Genomic DNA, 19,221 nt, shown 5'->3' on the forward strand with positions numbered 1-19,221 from the left:
ATCATGTAAATGCATCCTTAAACAGTTTGTTTCTTTTAAAGATTAGGGAACATTAATGATTGTGACACATGAGGGAAGATGAGGGGGGACACTAATGATCATGACACATGAGGGGAGATGAGGGGGGCCCTAATGATCATGACACATGAGGGGAGATGAAAGGGGGGCCCTAATGATCATGACACATGAGGGGAGATGAAAGGGGGGCCCTAATGATCATGACACATGAGGGGAGATGAAAGGGGGGCCCTAATGATCATGACACTTGTGGGGAAATGAGGAGGGACACTAATGATCATGACACATGAGGGGAGATGAGGGGGACACTAATGATCATGACACATGAGGGGAGACACTAATGAGGGGGAGATTAAAGGGGGGCCCTAATGATCATGACTAGAGACGAGCGAACTTACAGTAAATTCGATTCGTCGCGAACTTCTCGGCTCAGCAGTTGATTACTTTTCCTGCATAAATTAGTTCAGCTTTCAGGTGCTCCGATGAGCTGGAAAAGGTGGATACAGTCCTAGGAGACTCTTTCCTAGGACTGTATCCACCTATTCCAGCCCACAGGAGCACCTGAAAGCTGAACTAATTTATGCAGGATAAATCATCAACTGCTGAGCCGAGAAGTTTGTGACGAATCGAATTTACTGTATGTTCACTCATCTGTAATCATGACACTTGTGGGGAAATGAGGAGGGACACTAAAGATCATGAGACATGAGGGGAGACACTAATGGATATGATACACAGGTAGAGATGAGGGGACACTAAATACTGATCATATGAGGTCATATTGCACGACACGTGGCACCCTCGCTCATGACTATTTTTGCTGGCTCCTAGATTCAAAAAAAAAAAAAATAGATGTTTACAGTGGTCCTTGTCCTCATTGTTTATACAGACACAGAACTTTGACTCTTGTGCATGAGACTGAGCTGCAGTATATGCGAGACCCCCACTAAACAAACATTGATGGTCTTCTATGGATAGGCCACCAACATATGGATCGCAGTAAACTCCATTAGGTTTACTGATCTGAACAATGAAAATCACATATTTGAACAAGTTGCTATAGACATCGTACCCAGGTCTTGTCTATGATATTAAGAGGATGCTAATAGGGTTTAGTGATGTTTTCCTGCCTTAATAAAAATCGCTAAAGAAGTTTCCCAGGAACACTTTACTTACGCTTAGCGACTCATCAAAAACTCTCATCAGTTTCCCAGTCAAAAACCGAAAGATCCTAACTTTCCTATCCGCTCCAATAGTGGCCATCTTCTTACCATCCGGGGAGAAACTAATGCCTGTGAGACATGTCTTACACTTGGCAAACTCATAGAGGTCTGTGTCCGTTTTGTATTCCCAATTTATGTTATCAGGGAATTTGTATCCACGGGGCGGCCCCGTCCAGTACTCGATCATTCCGCTCTTGTCTGACGACACCACCACCTTGTACACAGGGTTCAGCTGGATTGCAGTTAAAGGAGAAGAGTGCAGCTTGTTAAAGACATGCATCGGTTTATTATCTCCACGGCCGTCATACACAAAAATCTTTCCTGTACTCTTCTCAGAACAGGCCACTGCCGAGATCGCATCCCCAGGACAGTAGATCCACTCCGACTGACCAGGATGATAGCTGGAATATAAAAAACACATCTGATTAAAGAAACACCTTGTTCGATATCTTCAATTCTGAATCTACACCCTAAGGCAGTGTTTTACATCCAGGGTGCCTCCAGCTGTTGCAAAACTACAACTCCATGATGGAAGTTGTAGTTTTGAAACAGCTGGAGGCAAGCTGGTTGGGAAACACTGCCCTATGGTGTTGGCTAAATAACTAATGCTGCTGAAACCCAAATCTATCCCCTAACACAGGGTTTCCCAACCAGGGTTCCTCCAGGTGTTTCAAAATTACAACTCCCAGGCATGCTGGGAGTTGTAGTTTTGCAACATCTGGAGGCACCCTGGTTGGGAAACACTGCCCTAACAGAACGCGGAATAAGGAATGTTTCATTTTTTTATTATTTTATTTAAGTTTTTCATACTACATGAAATACCATCAAAAAAGATCAATAGGATCAAAAATAAAAAAATAAAACACAATTTGGCTTAATTAACAAACAAATACTTTCTTCCCTCCTAATGAATGTCCTAAAAAGTAAACAAAGGTTAAAGGAAATTAGAAGAGCGAGCTCCGAGAAGGAAAAGAAAGACTCTAAGGAGCTAACCTCAAAACACCTTTAAATGGTCACTCTCATTAAAACGAATTTTTGCTATTGCACTCCTTATGGTAAATAAAAAATATTTCATATATACTTTGTTTAAAAAATAATTAAGTTTTCTATGTTTTATTTGTGCTTAAAAAAAAGCTCAAGAGCACATTCCCCCCCCCCCCCCCCCCCCCATCTCATACATAGAGTTTGGACCAAACACAGGAAGTGCAGCCTGGAGTGCTGAGGGGGGGGGGGGGGGTGTCCAACCAACAGCATATGGCAGTTAAGTGTGAGAGGAACTGTGATTGGATGAGGCTAGACACAACCCCTCAGCACTCCAGGCTGCACTTCTTGTGTTTGGGCTTCGGTCCAAAGTCTGTGTATAAGAGGGGAGGGGGGGCGGGGGAAGAATGTGCTCAAGCTTTTTTTAAGCACAAAAAAAAAAACATAGAAAACTTCATTTTTTTAAAACAAAGTACCTTAGAAATATTTTTTATGTACCATAAGGAGTGCAATAGCAAAAATTAGTTTTAATGAGAGTTACCCTTTATCTTTCTAATGTTGGTTTCTTGAATCAATAAATTGAAACCATTTAGCCCACCTAGTGTTAAACTGTGGGAGTCTAATGAGTGGTGGCTATTGAGCGCTCCATTAAAAGGAGTAGTCCAGTGGTGACCCAGTGGTGAACAACTTATCCCCTATCCTAAGGATAGGGGATAAGTTTGAGATCGCGGGGGGTCCGACCGCTGGGGCCCCCTGCGATCTCCTGTACGGAGCCCCGACAGCCGGCGGGAAGGGGGCGTGTCGACCTCCGCACAAAGCGGCGGCCGACACGCTCCCTCAATACAACTCTATGGCAGAGCCGAAGCGCTGCCTTCGGCAATCTCCGGCTCTGCCATAGAGATGTATTGAGGGGGCGTGTCGGCCGCCGCTTCGTGCGGAGGTCGACACCCGCTATCTGGCCGGAGAGCCTGGCCCCCATACAGAGATCGCAGGGGGCCCCAGCGGTCGAGCCCCCCGCGATCTCAAACTTATCCCCTATCCTTAGGATAGGGGATACATTTTTCACCACTGGACTACCCCTTTAAGCAGTTAATGTGTGTACCGTTTATAATTTGAAGCATACTCGGAAGCTTCTCCGTTTTCCTAGTTAGCATCTATCTTTAGCTTAGCTACCATTAAAAAGGTGTATTACTATAGTTATATCTGAGGGATGCACATTTTCTAAACCAATGTCTAAAAGAGCTATCTCCGGGCCCCAGGGAAATCATTTACCCGTTATGTTACATAGCATTGTTTTTATTGGCTCCCATGAGTTTCTTATTAACTCACACTCCTACCATATATGCATAAAGGTACCCGTCTCCCTATAACACCTACAACTAATTTCAGACCTAGCAGGGTACATCTTGGATAATAGGAATGGGGTCTGGTACCACCAATAAAAGTAGTTTCCTATTGATTTCTAAATAGGAAATACAGTTAGATGTTCTAATAGGTAAATTAAATCCCACCCCCATTGCTCAATAGAAAAGGGCTTCCCCAATTTTCTCTGGTGCAGATGCTTTGTATATTTGTGAAATCCCTTGTGTAACAGGAGTTTAAAAATATATATATTTACACTAAAGGGGTTTTGATTAACCCGATATCGACCATGGACGTCTATACTCGTCCAATGGCCGTTAACAGGGTATGACGCGGGCTACCGACTCGAGCCCGCGTCATACCGGCCGGCCCCCAGCTGATTCCTGTAGCTGGGGGCCGGCATTAATAGCCAACATGCAGCAATCGCCGCGGCCGGCTATTAACCCTTTAGATCGCCGCTGTCAAAGTTGACAGCGGCGTCTAAAGGTGCCTGAATCCCGTCCCTGGTGGTCCAGTGGGGTGGATCGCCCCCCTGCAGCGCGATTGCAGGGGGGCTATAGCCTGAGGGCTTACCTCTCCTGCTGCGGCGGCTCCGGTGCTCAGAATGATAAAGCCTGGTCCTGCCAGGCTCTATCAATCGAGCGCAGAGCACACAGATCAATGAGATTGTATGTAACCCCTTGATCTGTATTAGGAATCAAATGAATCAAATGATTCCTCCTAAAAGTCCCTAAGACTAAAAGTGAAAAATAAAAAAAAGGAAAAAGTTTAAAAACACACATTAACCCCTTCCTTATTAAAAGTTTAAATCACACCCCTTTTCCCAAATTCCATATACCATATATACTCGAGTATAAGCCGGGAAAAATCGTGCTGAAAACACCCCCCTCGGCTTCTACTCGAGTGAACTCTCCGCCCTCAGTGGTCTTCAACCTGCGTACCTCCAGATGTTTCAAAACTACAACTCCCAGCAAGGAGTTGTAGTTTTGAAACCTCTGGAGGTCCGCAGGTTGAAGACCACTGCGGCCATTGACATCATCCAGCCTCTCACCGACTTTAGTTTTGTACTCCCCTCCGCTCGGCGGGACATTAGGGTGCGCTGGTCCGGTGCTGCAGGACTGTCCGGTGGGGTAGTGGTTCCGGGCTGCCATCTTCACCGGGGGGCCTCTTTTCTTCTGGCCCGGCCCCGGAATAGTCACGTTGCCTTGACGACAACGCAGAGGGACGTTCATTACCAGCTGGGCCCGAAGCGCGGAGAAGAGGGCACCTCGGTGAAGATGGCAGCCCGGAACCACTATCCCACTGGACGACCTCCCCACCGGACAGTCCTGCAGCACCAGACCAGCGCACCCTAACGTCCCGCCGAGCGGAGGCGAGTACAAAACTAAAGGGGGTGAGAGGGGGCTGGATGATGTCGAAGGCCGCAGTGGTCTTCAACCTGCTGACCTCCAGAGGTTTCAAAACTACAACTCCCAGCAAGCCCGGGCTTGCTGGGAGTTGTAGTTTTGAAACATCTGGAGGTCCGCAGGTTGAAAACCACTGTATCAGACATTGACAAGCGGTGATGATGAAGGTGGGGGGGGGGGGCGCTGATGACAAGGGGGATGATGAAGGGGGGGGGTGTAGGATGATGACAGGGTGATGATGATGAGGGTGTTAATGACGGGGGTCTGGATGATGACAGGGGGGGATGATGTATTTCCCACCCTAGGCTTATACTCGAGTCAATAACTTTTCCTGGGATTTTGGGGTGAAATTAGGGGCCTCGGCTTATATTCGGGTCGGCTTATACTCTAGTATATACGGTAATTTTTTTTTTAACCATAATAAAATAAACATATATGGCATCGCCACGTACGTAAATGTCCACACTATAAAAATATATTGTAAATTAAACCGCACGGTCAATGGCGTATGCGCAGAAAAATTCCAAAGTCCAAAATAGCATATTTTTGGTCACTTTTCATACCATAAAAAAAAGGAATAAAAGGCTATCAAAAAGTCCAATCAAAACAAAAATGGTACCGATTAAAACTGCAGATCACGGCGCAAAACATGAGCTCTCATACCGCCCCATACGCAGAAAAATAAAAAAGTTATAGGGGTCAGAAGATGACAAATTTAAATGTATAAATTTTCCTGCATGTAGTTATGATTTTTTCCAAATGTACAACAAATCAAACCTATATAAGTAGGGTATCATTTTAACCGTATGGACCTACAGAATAAAGTGACATTTTGACCGAAAAATTTACGGCGTAGAAACGGAAGCCCCCAAAATGTACAAAATAGTGTTTTTTTCTTCAATTTTGTCGCACATTTTTTTTCCGCTTCGTCGCAGATTTTTGGGTAAAATGACTGATGTCATTACAAAGTAGAATTGGTGGCGCAAAAAATAAGCCATCATATGGATTTTTAGGTGCAAAAATGAAAGTGCAAAGTTTTTTTTTGTTTTTTTTTATATCAACTGGCTACAGAAAGTTAAACAGATTTATAAATTAATATGAATTTGAGTAGAATACAGACATGGTGCACATCTACAATCTTGTATAATGATCTGGTTGCTTTTCAGCACAATATCAAAAACTAACAGGTTGTTAGTATACATTTTTGATCAAAAAGTACAAGCCCACTCGCCACGTCAAGGCCACCTATTCAGAGTGGGTCCCTAACGTCCCTAGCATAAAATGGCGTAGCACGGGGCGGCGACCACCACTGCCGCGACACAGATGCCCACTGGAGGGGGAGCGACCCATAGACTGGTTTGAGAGGCATTGGGGCCGCTCTGCCAATGGGTCGCCCCCCCCCCCCCGTGGGCATCTGTGTCGCGGCGGTGGTGGTCGCCGCCCCGTGCTACGCCATTTTATGCTAGGGACGTTAGGGACCCACTCTGAATAGGTGGCCTTGACGTGGCGAGTGGGCTTGTACTTTTTGATCAAAAATGTATACTAACAACCTGTTAGTTTTTGATATTGTGCTGAGCAATCAGATCATTATACAAGATTGTAGATGTGCGCTGTGTCTGTATTCTACTCGAATTCATATTGTGATTTCTATCCTTCCTTTTTTTTTATTTTATTTTTTTTGAACATGTGCTGCACTCTTCCCCACCCCCTCAGCCCAAACCTATATAGGTGGTAATTAGACACACTAGGGCCATTTCACTCCTAGCAGCCTCCCAGTCTGACTGGGAGAGCAAGGTAAGTGAGCCATTACACCTTGTTCACACCGGTGTGGTGCGGGGCGGCGTCCGTTGCTGCTGTGTCTGCGGGCAGGTGCGGCCCATAGACTGGTTTGAGAGGCATTGGGGCCGCTCTGCCAATGGGTCGCTCTCCCCCCCCCCCCCCCGTGGGCATCTGTGTCGCGGCGGTGGTGGTCGCCGCCCGTTGCTACGCCATTTTATGCTAGGGACGTTAGGGACCCACTCTCAATAGGTGGCCTTGACGTGGCGAGTGGGCTTGTACTTTTTGATCAAAAATGTATACTAACAACCTGTTAGTTTTTGATATTGTGCTGAGAAGCAATCAGATCCTTATACAAGATTGTAGATGTGCACCATGTCTGTATTCTACTCGAATTCAGATTTGTAAATTACTTCTATTAAAAAATCTTAATCCTTCCAATAATTATCAGCTGCTGAAGTGGAGTTCTTTTCTGTCTGGCAACAGTGCTCTCTGCTGACACCTCTGCTGGTCTCGGGAACTGAACTGCACAGAGTAGAAGAGGTTTGCTATGGGGATTTGCTTCAACTCTGGACAGTTCCCGAGACAGGTGTCATCAGAGATCACGTAGACAGAAAACAACTCAACTTCAGCAGCTCATAAGTACTGAAAGGATTAAGATTTTTTTTTTATAGAAGTAATTTACAAATCTGTTTATCTTTCTAGAGCCAGTTGATATATATAAAAAAAATTCCTGGAATACCCCTTTAAATGTTTTAATTTTGATAGAAGACCAGCTACATCAGAAATATTAGAATAGTTATGTATTCCTCTGTTCTTCCAGCTATCATCATTTTTATTAGGGATATGAGACTGGATTATGTCAAATCGGAAGATCTTTAAATTGGTAGGGGCAAGAGTTTGTGTGGTACACTAAAAGATACTCAAATACGCGTTGTTGCCTTTATTGTGGGGAGATAATTTAACCCCTTAAGGACTCAGCCCATTTACGTTTTCATTTTTTCCTCCTCGCCTTCTAAAAATCATACTCTTTTATATTTTCATCCACAGACTAGTATGAGGGCTTGTTTTTTGCGCGACCAGTTGTCCTTTGTAATGACATCACTCATATCATAAAATGTATGGCGCAACCAAAAAACACTATTTTTGTGGGGAAATTAAAACGAAAAACGCAATTTTGCTAGTTTTGGAAGGTTTTGTTTTCACGCCGTACAATTTATGGTAAAAATGACATGTGTTCTTTATTCTGAGGGTCAATACGATTAAAATGATACCCATTATTACATACTTTTATATTCTTGTTGCGCTTAAAAAAAAATCACAAACTTTTTAACCAAATTAGTACGTTTATAATCCCTTTATTTTGATGACCTCTAACTTTTTTATTTTTCCGTATAAGTGGCGGTATGATAGCTCATTTTTTGCGCCATGATCTGTACTTTTTTTTGATACCACATTTGCATATAAAAAACTTTAAATATATTTTTTATAATTTTTTTTTTTTAATAAAATGTATTAAAAAAGTAGGAATTTTTGACTTTTTTTTATTTTTTTTCGTTCACGCCGTTCACCGTACGGGATCATTAACATTTTATTTTAATAGTTTGGACATTTACGCACGCGGCGATACCAAATATGTCTATAAAAAATGTTTTTTACGCTTTTTGGGGGTAAAATAGGAAAAAACGGACGTTTTACTTTTTTATTGGGGGAGGGGGATTTTTCACTTTTTTTTTACTTTTACATTTTTTTACTTTTTTTTTTACACTTGAATAGTCCCCATAGGGGACTATTCATAGCAATACCATGATTGCTAATACTGATCTGTTCTATGTATAGGACATAGAACAGATCAGTATTATCGGTCATCTCCTGCTCTGGTCTGCTCGATCACAGACCAGAGCAGGAGACGCCGGGAGCCGCACGGAGGAAGGTGAGGGGACCTCCGTGCGGCGTTATGAATGATCGGATCCCCGCAGCAGCGCTGCGGGCGATCCGATCGTTCATTTAAATCGCGAACTGCCGCAGATGCCGGGATCTGTATTGATCCCGGCACCTGAGGGGTTAATGGCGGACGCCCGCGAGATCGCGGGCGTCGGCCATTGCCGGCGGGTCCCTGGCTGCGATTAGCAGCCGGGATCAGCCGCGCATGACACGGGCATCTCTCCGATGCCCGCGGTTATGCTTAGGACGTAAATGTACGTCCTGGTGCGTTAAGTACCACCTCACCAGGACGTACATTTACGTCCTGCGTCCTTAAGGGGTTAAAGGGGTACTCCGGTGGAAAACTTTTTTTTTTTTTTTTTTTTTTTAAACTAACTGATGCCAGAAAGTTAAACCGATTTGTAAATTACTTCTATTAAAAAATTCTTTACCCTTCCAGTACCTTTTAGCAGCTGTATGTTACAGAGGAAATGCTTCTCTTTTTGAATTTTTTTTTTGTCTTGTCCACAGTGCTCTCTGCTGACACCTCTGTCCGTGTCAGGAACTGTCCAGAGCAGCATAGGTTTGCTTTGGGGATTTTCTCCTGCTCTGGACAGTTCCTGATACAGGCATCAGGTGTCAGCAGAGAGCACTGTGGACAAGACAAAAAAAAAATTCAAAAATAAAAGAATTTCCTCTGTACCATACAGCTGCTAAAAAGTACTGGAAGGGTAAAGACTTTTTTATAGAAGCAATTTACAAATCTGTTTAACTTTCTGGCACCAGTTCCTTTAAAAAAAAATAAAGTTTTCCACCAAAGTACACTTTTAAGGACTTGGGGGCAAGGCGAATGGACCACAACAAGATTCCCCCTGACCTTGCTGCCGATTCTTCTATTTCATTTCAACCCATTGCTTGGTTAGGTCTCCCTGCCACCATGACTGTGCCTGTTCAAGTATTGAAGCCTGATAACGCAGCAAACTAGGGCAGCCTGCTCCTCCTCTTGAAATTGGGAGGGAGAGGAGGCTTACCGGGATTCTAGGTTTTTTCTTCTTCCATATAAGTTTTGTAAGTAACTTTTGCAAATAATCTCTTACTTTTGGGTATAACTACCGGTAGGTTCCGAAATAGAGAATTTTAGGTAAAGGGCTCATCTTAACAGCAGCTATCCTTCCCATCCAAGAAATGGGGGCTTTATAAATATTAGTCACATCTGGTCTAAGAGCAGAAGGAAGTGTCACAATATTATGTTCAGCAATCCAAAAGGGGCACTGTTAATGTAATCCCCAAATATTGTATACATCCCTCTGGCCACTTATATGGGTATCTACTCTGTAAAACAGATTGTAAAGAGAGTGGTATGGAAATGCCCATTATAACAGATTTAGTTGGGTTTATTTTGTAGTACCTGACCTGACTGAATTCCTGTATTATTTTTGTTAATCCCTTCAGGGATTGTTCAGGGGAGGTCAAGCATACCATCACATCGTCTGCAAACAATCCGAAGCAGTGATTTTTACTACCTATCTGTACCCCAATAGAGGAGGTAGAGGAGTGTATTTTCTGAGCTAATGGCTTCATAACGAGTGCAAAAATTAAGGGGGAAAGTGGGCACCTCTGTCTTGTTCCATTAGTTATGCCAAAGTCTTTAGACATGGCGCCTGATGTATAAACAGTTGCTGACAGGGAGCTGTGTAATGCTATCTCAGCTTTAAAAAGGGGCCCTCCATCCCAAATCTCCTTAAGACTTCTTCTAGGTACCACCAATGAACCGGGTCAAATGCCTTCTCTGCCTCTATTCCTAGGAGCAGAGAGGGCATCCCCCATCTCTCCAAGATGGCAATAATATCTATAAATCTTCGGGTCCTGTCCACCGTTTGTCGCCCTCAAAGAACTTGGTCGTTTTTTATTAATTGTGGGGGAGATTATTCAACCTGTTAGCCAGAATAGTAGCGTATAACTTTAAATCTGTGTTTAACATAGCAATTGGTCTGAAGTTGCTTGCCGCCTCTGTTTTTTCCCCCTGGTTTCGGGATTGTTACTATCACTGCCTTGAGCATTTCTACTGGGAACGAGCCCAAAACCATTACCTCATTAAAATGATCTTACCAGGTATGGAGCTAGCAGTTGTCCATGCATTTTATAATAGTCGTTGGGCTGTTGATCCGGACCTGGGGCTTTATTGGGTTTTAAGGATTTAATTGCCCTCAAAAGTCCCTCCAACTGAAAGGGGGACAGAGAGAGGAGCACTAAGTCCTCTAAAAAGGTCCTTATATGTGCCTTTTCTGGTTGGGGAGTTGAGGGATCCTCCCTTAAATTATAAAGCTCCTGGTAATAATTAGCAAATGCGTTTGCTATCCCATTGGGATCAGTCACCTTTTCTCTGTTTATGTTGTAGATGAAAGGGATATGCCTTTTAGAATGTAGAAGTTTTATTTGTTTTGCCAAATGATCACCAGTCCTATTCCCATAGCAGTAATGGGATATCTTAAGTTGTCTCCTTGGTAAATCAAATTTACATAACTGTAATTCCTGCAATTGACGTGTTAACTCAGATATTTCCTCCTCCCTCTGCTTATTAAAATTAAGTTTGTTCAAGATATGGAGGTCAGTTAGTTTAATTTAGATATTCATCTCCTCCTCTGTTTAATTTTTCTTAAAGTGCATGTTCTGCTTTATAAAATGCCCCCTTATAGTTGCCTTGTGTGCGCACCATAATGTTGTGTCCGATACCTCCTTTGTATCATTATCCTTAAAATATTGCACTTGAATGGCAATAGTCTGTGTGTTGAAGTACTTGTATATTCAGTCGCCATAGTGTGGTACGCAAAGGAGTATATTATCTTTAATACTAATCAAAATAGGACTAAGGTCTGACCATGTAATTAGGCCGGTCTCCGTTGCCTCCACCATTCCTAAACAATGTTTTTTCCATTAAAAAAATAAAAATAAAAAAAAAAATCAATTCCTGAATATGTTTTGAGTCTGAAGGAATAGAATGTATAATCATGGGTCATATCAATTGTAATTAATGAGTGTTTTAACATATATGGGCGGTTCAGCAAGCAGGAGATGATTAGACGAGTCCATTGAAGGCCACTGAACATTGTTAAAATCACCAGAAATAATTAAATAAAACTCCTGATTTTTTGAACAATGTTCCTTTTTTTTTTTTTTTATAAATTTCTCACCATATTGGGAAAACAACGGTCCTCAGGTGAAGAATGTACATCTAGGTTGCATTGTCTTCATGTACTGGTTATACATGATGGGGGAGATTTATCAACAGCTGCGTAGAGGAAGAGTGGTGCAGTTGCCTATAGCAATAAGATCGCTTCTTTCATTTTTGAAGAGGCCTCTGAAAAATTAAAGAAGCAATCCGGTTGCTATGGGCGACTGCATCACTCTTCCTCTACCCAGGTTTTGATAAATTTCCCCTGGGGTGTCTAAATTTACCACAAGCTTTCCTACATCTATACAGCACTGTTAAAAATGTTTTAGGTGTGGAAAAACTTCTGTTACATAAGACACCTCCCATAAGGGAGATGTTCGATAGGCTCTAAATTTGGATTCTGCAGCAGGACTATAAAGACCCCAAACATGGCATCCTGAACAAGGCAATGATATGGCCCCACAGAGCCCTAATCTCAACATCATCCAGACTGGGATTATATGAAGAGACAAAAGGATTTGGGCAAGCCTACATGCACAGATCAGTGGATAGCTCAAGCTGTTTGGAACACCCTCCCTGCAAAAATAAGGGACAAGATGTCTGATCGCAGAGGGTCTGGCCCCTGGGACCCCCCCGCGATTGCCGTGCAGTCACCCGACATTCTGCACATAATGTTCAGAGCACTGAGCTTGGGTGGCTTTGGTTGTGATGTCACACCACGCCCCCTCCATTCCCTGCTATGTAGGCCGGACCCCCGCAATAACACTAGGGGCGGAGCACCCCATTAAAGAGTACCTGTCACCAAACTAAACTTACTTGCTGTTAAAATTCTCAACATGTTTTTAATGCGAGTGAAAAAAACAGCCACTAGGTGGCTCTGTTCCCTGCACAAGTCAAACAGTTAGTTTGGTCTCGTCCCAGCCTGGCAGGAGACCAAACTCAGGAAGTGCGTGCAGGGCATGGCTCTCGCAGGCTTCAGTGACGTTGCACCTGCTGGGAATCGCCCATTTTCTCCTGCTTGGAGCTCACACAATGTGGGCAAGGGGATATGATAAAGAGAACCTACTTTAAAAAGCTCTGTAAGTAGTAAAAAAAAGAAGGTCAGTTGTTAGCCCTACAGTTGGGTGAATCTACAGTAAGAGCCTACACTAATTGGCCATTGATCTATTCAGTCTTATAAACACTGTTGGCTGGAGAAGTCTGGAATGAAAGTACAGAGTTTTATTACAGACTTCTCCAGGAAGTTGGAAACCTGTTGGAACACAGAACAACTTTTACAAGATAAATTAATCAATGGCTAATTCATAAAATTTAGGTTCAGGGGATCTCACTCTAGATTCATTACACTCTGACAAGCACTGTCCCCTTGAGGCAGTGGGTCCTGGATTAGAGTCCATAGAAAGGAAACATCAGCATGGAGTTTGTTATTGCTATGTTTGTGTGGATATTCTATCACACTCCGGAAACATAATGGCTGTGTATGACATTGGCCCTGGTGTGTATGTGAGTGAGATAGATTGTGAGCTCCACCAAGGAAAGAGATGGATGCAAAAGGTGACTGTACACTGCAGTGGAATAGGTTTGCGCTACATCAATTCAACTTATCAATTGAATCCAGTAGTGTGTTGCATAAATAAGATATGATATCAGATAGAATACATACCCAAGCCTCAGCATGTTGATCATATCAAAGTTGACAACGTCAAAGACTTTCATTGCTTGGTCTTCTCCAACAGTGCATAGAAGTGACCCCTCAGAGCTGGCAGCAATGCTCTCTATCACTCCTGCACCAGTGGTATATAAAGAGAATAAATATGGATACATGAATCCAACTTTGAACATTGACATTTCACCTTTACCTCTAACTATTCTACTATGTTAACTCACACAGCTCTGGACTGTTAAACTACAAATTAATGAATAAATATAGCCTAGGGTGATGCCTAAGGCACATGAATGTCATTGGTTATTTATATATATTTTATACACACACACACTGCAGTCTATGGGGGAGATTTATCAAAACCTGTGCAGAGCAACCAATCAGACTGCTTCTTTAATTTTTAAAATGAAAGTGATCTGATTGGTTGCTCTACACAGATTTTGATCTCCCCATATGTCCCAGCCACCTGTTTCAGGAGCTTAAAGTGGCACTGTCATTATGAAAAACATTTTATATTTTGTAGTACTACTGATAGGACAACTGTTTTTTTTTTTTTTTTTTTTTTAAATATGCATTTATAAAAATTTAAAAAAGCCAATTTTACTAAAAAGTTAAGATAGCCACCACTAGGGGGTCATCTATCTTTATGCAGACAGACTACTCTGTATTATTCAGCATACTGGACACCGGCCGTAAAGTGGGTTGGTATCCAGTATAGGAGATCACCATTGGACTACTACAGCCTTCAGCTGTTCCTAAACTGCAACTCTCATGATGGGAATTGTAGTTTTGCAACAGCTGGGGGTACAATCTTTGTAAAACTATGTTTTAGAGCTGTGTATTCTCCAGCTGTGTGCCTCCAGCTCTTGCAAAACTACAAAGGATGTGTGGGCATGATTGGAGTTGTAGTTTAACAGCTAAAGGCAACACTGCTCTAACACTAGGGATGTAAGAAAAAAATCGATTCTCGCGATAATCGCGATTTTTTCATTTGCCGATACAGAATCGATTCAAAATATTTTTGAATCGATTCTTTTAGGGATGTGGAATTTTTATCTGCGGACGCCCGGAACAGCATGTCATGTCCTGGGCATCAGGAGATAAAAGTTCCACATTTGTGGAGCCGGGCAGGCCGGATCTGACACGGCTATGGAGCGGGCTCCGACTCGTGCCCACTCCGTACTATGCGACCCCCGGCTGATTTCAGTAGCCAGGGGCCGCCGCTAATAGCCAGCATGCGGCAATCGCCGCGGCTGGCTATTAAAGGAGTACTCCGGTGCGCACTTTTCTCATTTTATCCTATCCAGGCTGCAAAATAAAACGCACTTTATCTTACCTGCCAACGAGCCCCCGGAGCTCCGGTACAGGTGTTCGGTCCCCGGGCTGTATTCTTCTTACTTCCTGTTAGTCCGGCACGTCACATGGAGCTTCAGCCTATCACCAGCCGCAGCGATGTCCCGCCTCCGCTGGTGATAGGCTGAAGCTCCATGTGACGTGCCGGACTAACAGGAAGTAAGAAGAATACAGCCCGGGGACCGAACACCTGTACCGGACTGTACCGGAGCTCCGCGGGCTCGTTGGCAGGTAAGATAAAGTGCGTTTTATTTTATTTTGCAGCCCGGACGGGATAACATGAGAAAAGTGAGCACCGGAGTACTAGATCGCCGCTGTCAAAGCTGACAGCGGCGTCTATTGGGATCTATGAATGCTCCCAGGTGGGCGATATATCGGGATATATCGCGATGTATCGTCACCTAGACGGTATCGCGATATATCGGGATATATCGAATCGCCACACTGGTATCGCGATTCGAATCGAATCGCCAAATTCTTGGCGATTCACACCCCTATCTAACACAGTGCTTTACAAACACTGGAGCTCCAGCTGTTGCAAAACTACAACTCCTAGCATGCTGGAACAGCCAAAGCTTTCTGACTCCTGAATGAAAAAGAAGCTGATCGGACATTCAGGAGTCTGTGAAAGCTGAATGACACACATAGTGACAACTATATTGATTAGAATCCCGCTTTACTAGGAACCGATAAAAAAGTATATGCATAAAAACTACGGTGCAGTGATTTGCAGACTGCCAGGCTGCTCCCAGACTCAGAGCAGATGAGTTATCACAGTGAGGGAGACAGACGGACACGCCCCCTCCAGAAGGAAAGAAGACAAAGCAAGTGAGCAACATATAAATGCTATTTGTAAGGGATATATAGGTCTTAGACACAAAAATTATATGTAATTGATCAGGATTAGGTACTGAGTAACAATCACTTTTTTGGCACTATGACAAGTACACTTTAAAGCAGGTGTTGAAAGAAATGTATGGCTTTATTAAAAGTCTGAGACTTTTCATAAATTAATTGGTGTACCACATGCTCAGATTTCCAGGGAAAGTTAAGTGATGCAGAGCATAAACGTAGTCACATGGTGACCGTTTTAGTGAACAGTCTTGGTCTCAGCATCAGGATACCCAACAATCAAAGCATCTGCCATGTCCCTTTGATATATCAGAAGTTTGTTATATTGATCGGTATCCTTGATGTAACATAATAAGCTTACCCAAATGACTGCGGAAATGTTTCACAAATTCAATTCCTTCTTCCACTTTCTTCCAGAACTTGACATGCCCATCATGGCTAGCAGTTATGATGAAGTCTGTCCTATGGTAAGAAATTTGTATTTTAGCAGCGCTGTTATAGCAACTATATTTTTCTGTTACTTTTCTATATTCTTCTCATGGTTTCCTTTAACAAGTTAATTAATAATCTTAAAAACTTTGTGAGCCTTCTGATAAAAAGATTGTTTCACAATGACAACACCTTTGCATTAACCCATTAAGGCATATGGATGTCATAAGAGGGGGGGAGGGAATCCACCACTTGGGACCCAACAATATTAGCCAGGTTTAGGGACACTGAGGAGAGAAAAAAAAAAGTCTGGTAGACCCAATACTGCCCAGTTATCTGGATATCTGTCATGTAATACCCCATGCAATGACAACTGTGAAAAACAGTATGGAAAGCACTTCTACTCCAAAAGGAAAAGAGCTGGCAGTTAAAGGAGTAGTCCAGTGGTGACTCAGTGGGGAACAACTTAGCCCCTATCCTAAGGATAGGGGATAAGTTGCAGATCGCGGGGGGTCCGACCGCTGGGGCCCCCTGCGATCTCCTGTACGGAGCCCCGACAGCCCACGGGAAGGGGGCGTGTCGACCTCCGCACGAAGCGGCGGCCGACACGCCCCCTCGATACAACTCTATGGCAGAGCCGGAGCGCTGCCTTCGGCAATCTCCGGCTCTGCCATTGAGATGTATTGAGGGGGCGTGTCGGTCGCCGCTTCGTGCGGGGGTCAACACCCGCTATCTGGCCGGAGATCCGGGGCCCTGTACAGAGAGATCGCAGGGGGCCCCAGCAGTCGGACCCCCCGCGATCTCAAACTTATCCCCTATCCTTAGGATAGGGGATAAGTTTTTCACCACTGGACTACCCCTTTAAAGGTAGCTTCCCTATATGTCAATTCTTGGCACCTTTAAAAAGGGGTAGTCAACTGGAAAACTTTTTTTTTTTTTTTATCACCCGGGAGCACTGATTTGATGTCTGCATAGTGGTTATTCAGCAGTGCCCACCCATTTCTTACATAACTAGATTTGTAAATTACTTCTATTAAAAAATCTTAATCCACCTAGTACTTATTAGCTGCTGTATGCTCCACAGGAGGTTATTTTCTTTTTTAATTTATTTTCTGTCTGACCACACTACTCTCTGCTGACACCTCTGTCCATGTCAGGAACTGTCCAGAGTAGGAGCAAATTCTCATAGCAATACTGCCCTGGACAGTTCCTGACATGGACAGAGGTGTCAGCAGAGAGCACTGTGGTGAGACAAAGGGAATTAAAAAAGAAAAGAACTTCCTGTGGATCATACAGCAGCTGATAAGTACTGGAAGGATTAAGATTTTTTAATAGAAGTAATTTACAAATCTGTTTAACTTTCTGGCACCAGTTGATTTAAAAGAAATTTTTTCCAGTGGAGTACCCCTTTAAGAGAGTCTGACAGCAGTTTTTAACCACCCGAAAAAGACTGCTGGCAGCACTAGAGAGAGGTTAGGGAGTGGGATGACACCTGTTGTGTTGTACATGCAATATGTATTACTGAGAAACACGCAACGGTAAGTGTCCAGGAGTTGGCATCTTCTCTTTAGCTGCCCTGAACTCTCTGTATTGACCTGGCCCCTCCTCTCAGCTATGATGGCTATAGTGGTCACCTGCATGGATTCTAGAGCTGAACAGGGGAGCTGGGGATATTACATACAGCATGCACCTGACAATAAGAGAGCCAGCCCCCTGGTCACTTCCCGTAGAAGCAGCCAAGAGATTAAACAACAAGTTTGATGAGAGAGAAACTAGTAGATACTGTTCCATCTCCACCTCAACCCCCCAATGAAAACTCTTTATAAGGCTGTTCTGGTGGCTCAGAACTACAGACTTAATTTAAGAGTCAAGAACTGACTTGGAAGGAAGCTTTTCCTTTTGAAGGAGATCCAAAGGTCCAATCATTTCAAATAAGGCAACAGTTTCTTCCACCACAGAAAACAATCAAGAACACACACAACAAAGATGAAAGCTCTGTCCACAAAAGTGTGTGTAAAGCCAGATGGCTTAGAATCTGCTGAATGGTTAACAGTGTATGAAATGCCCATAAGAGACTTACTTGGTGCATACGATGTGAGTGATGACATCTCTGTGCATATAGCTGCGCTCATACATCAAAGCACTGGGGAGGTTGTCCAGGTAAACTCTCTCAAACTCAAGAACTTAAAACACACACACAAAAAAAAAAATGATAATAAGAATTACAATTTTCTTGTAAGTATTATGCATGCAGAAGACAGATAAGCACAAACCTCCTCAATCTATAGGAGTGATTAGTACTTCTGTAACCAGAAGGGACCAAGAACAAAAAGATGAGGTGCAGGGAGGAAGCTCCCAACCCAGAGTTCAGCCTGGGGGAAACCATGTACAATGGAAATATTTTACTTTCTTACAAACTATTTAGGCAATCCAGAGAATATGTGCTAGTAAAAGGTAGGGGAGCAGTGCGTATTGGTAACAATAGATTTACAAAAGGCACTCAACTAATTATTTATAATTAGTTGAGTGGCTTTGTAAATACATTGATACCAATATGCACTGCTCTCTTACCTTTTACTAGCACAGAATATCCAATTATACTACAATGTGATATTTAAACAATTAAGTTGTCTGAAGATCAATATAAGTATATTAATGCGTATAAGTATGTTAATGGCCCATACAAAAAATATGGAGAAAAACTGTTCCAGGTTAAACCCCCCCCAAAGGACAAGGGGGCACTCCCTCTGTCTGGAGAACAAAAGGTTTAGTCTCAAGGGGCGACACGCCTTCTTTACCATGAGAACTGTGAACTTATGGAACAGTCTACCTCAGGAACTGGTCACAGCAGGAAAAATTAATAGCTTTAAAACAGGGTTAGATACATTCCTGGAACAAAATAACATTAATGCTTATGCAGAATTATAAAATCCCATCCCTTCCCCAATATTGCGCCACACCCCTACCCTTCAATGCCCTGGTTGAACTTGTTGGACGTTTGTCTTTTTTCAACCTTACTAACTATGTAATATATAGCACAAAATGGTATACAGACCGTGACCT

At 43.2% G+C, this 19,221-nt stretch overlaps 1 protein-coding gene across 2 annotated transcripts in view; it reads right to left on the minus strand.

Moving 5' to 3' along the window:
* PPWD1 (peptidylprolyl isomerase domain and WD repeat containing 1) overlaps positions 1-19,221 on the minus strand; it is a 44,487-nt gene that overhangs the window by 23,697 nt on the left and 1,569 nt on the right. For both annotated transcript variants that reach the window (XM_056541213.1, XM_056541224.1), the window contains exons 2-5: positions 18,239-18,341; positions 16,091-16,191; positions 13,525-13,645; positions 1,195-1,642 (exon numbers count right to left, since the gene is read on the minus strand). In XM_056541213.1, the coding sequence (XP_056397188.1) occupies positions 1,195-1,642; positions 13,525-13,645; positions 16,091-16,191; positions 18,239-18,341 (773 nt within the window). The remainder of the gene's footprint in view (positions 1-1,194; positions 1,643-13,524; positions 13,646-16,090; positions 16,192-18,238; positions 18,342-19,221) is intronic.

Source organism: Hyla sarda, chromosome 1, assembly GCF_029499605.1.
Source record: "Hyla sarda isolate aHylSar1 chromosome 1, aHylSar1.hap1, whole genome shotgun sequence".
NCBI lineage: Eukaryota > Metazoa > Chordata > Amphibia > Anura > Hylidae > Hyla > Hyla sarda.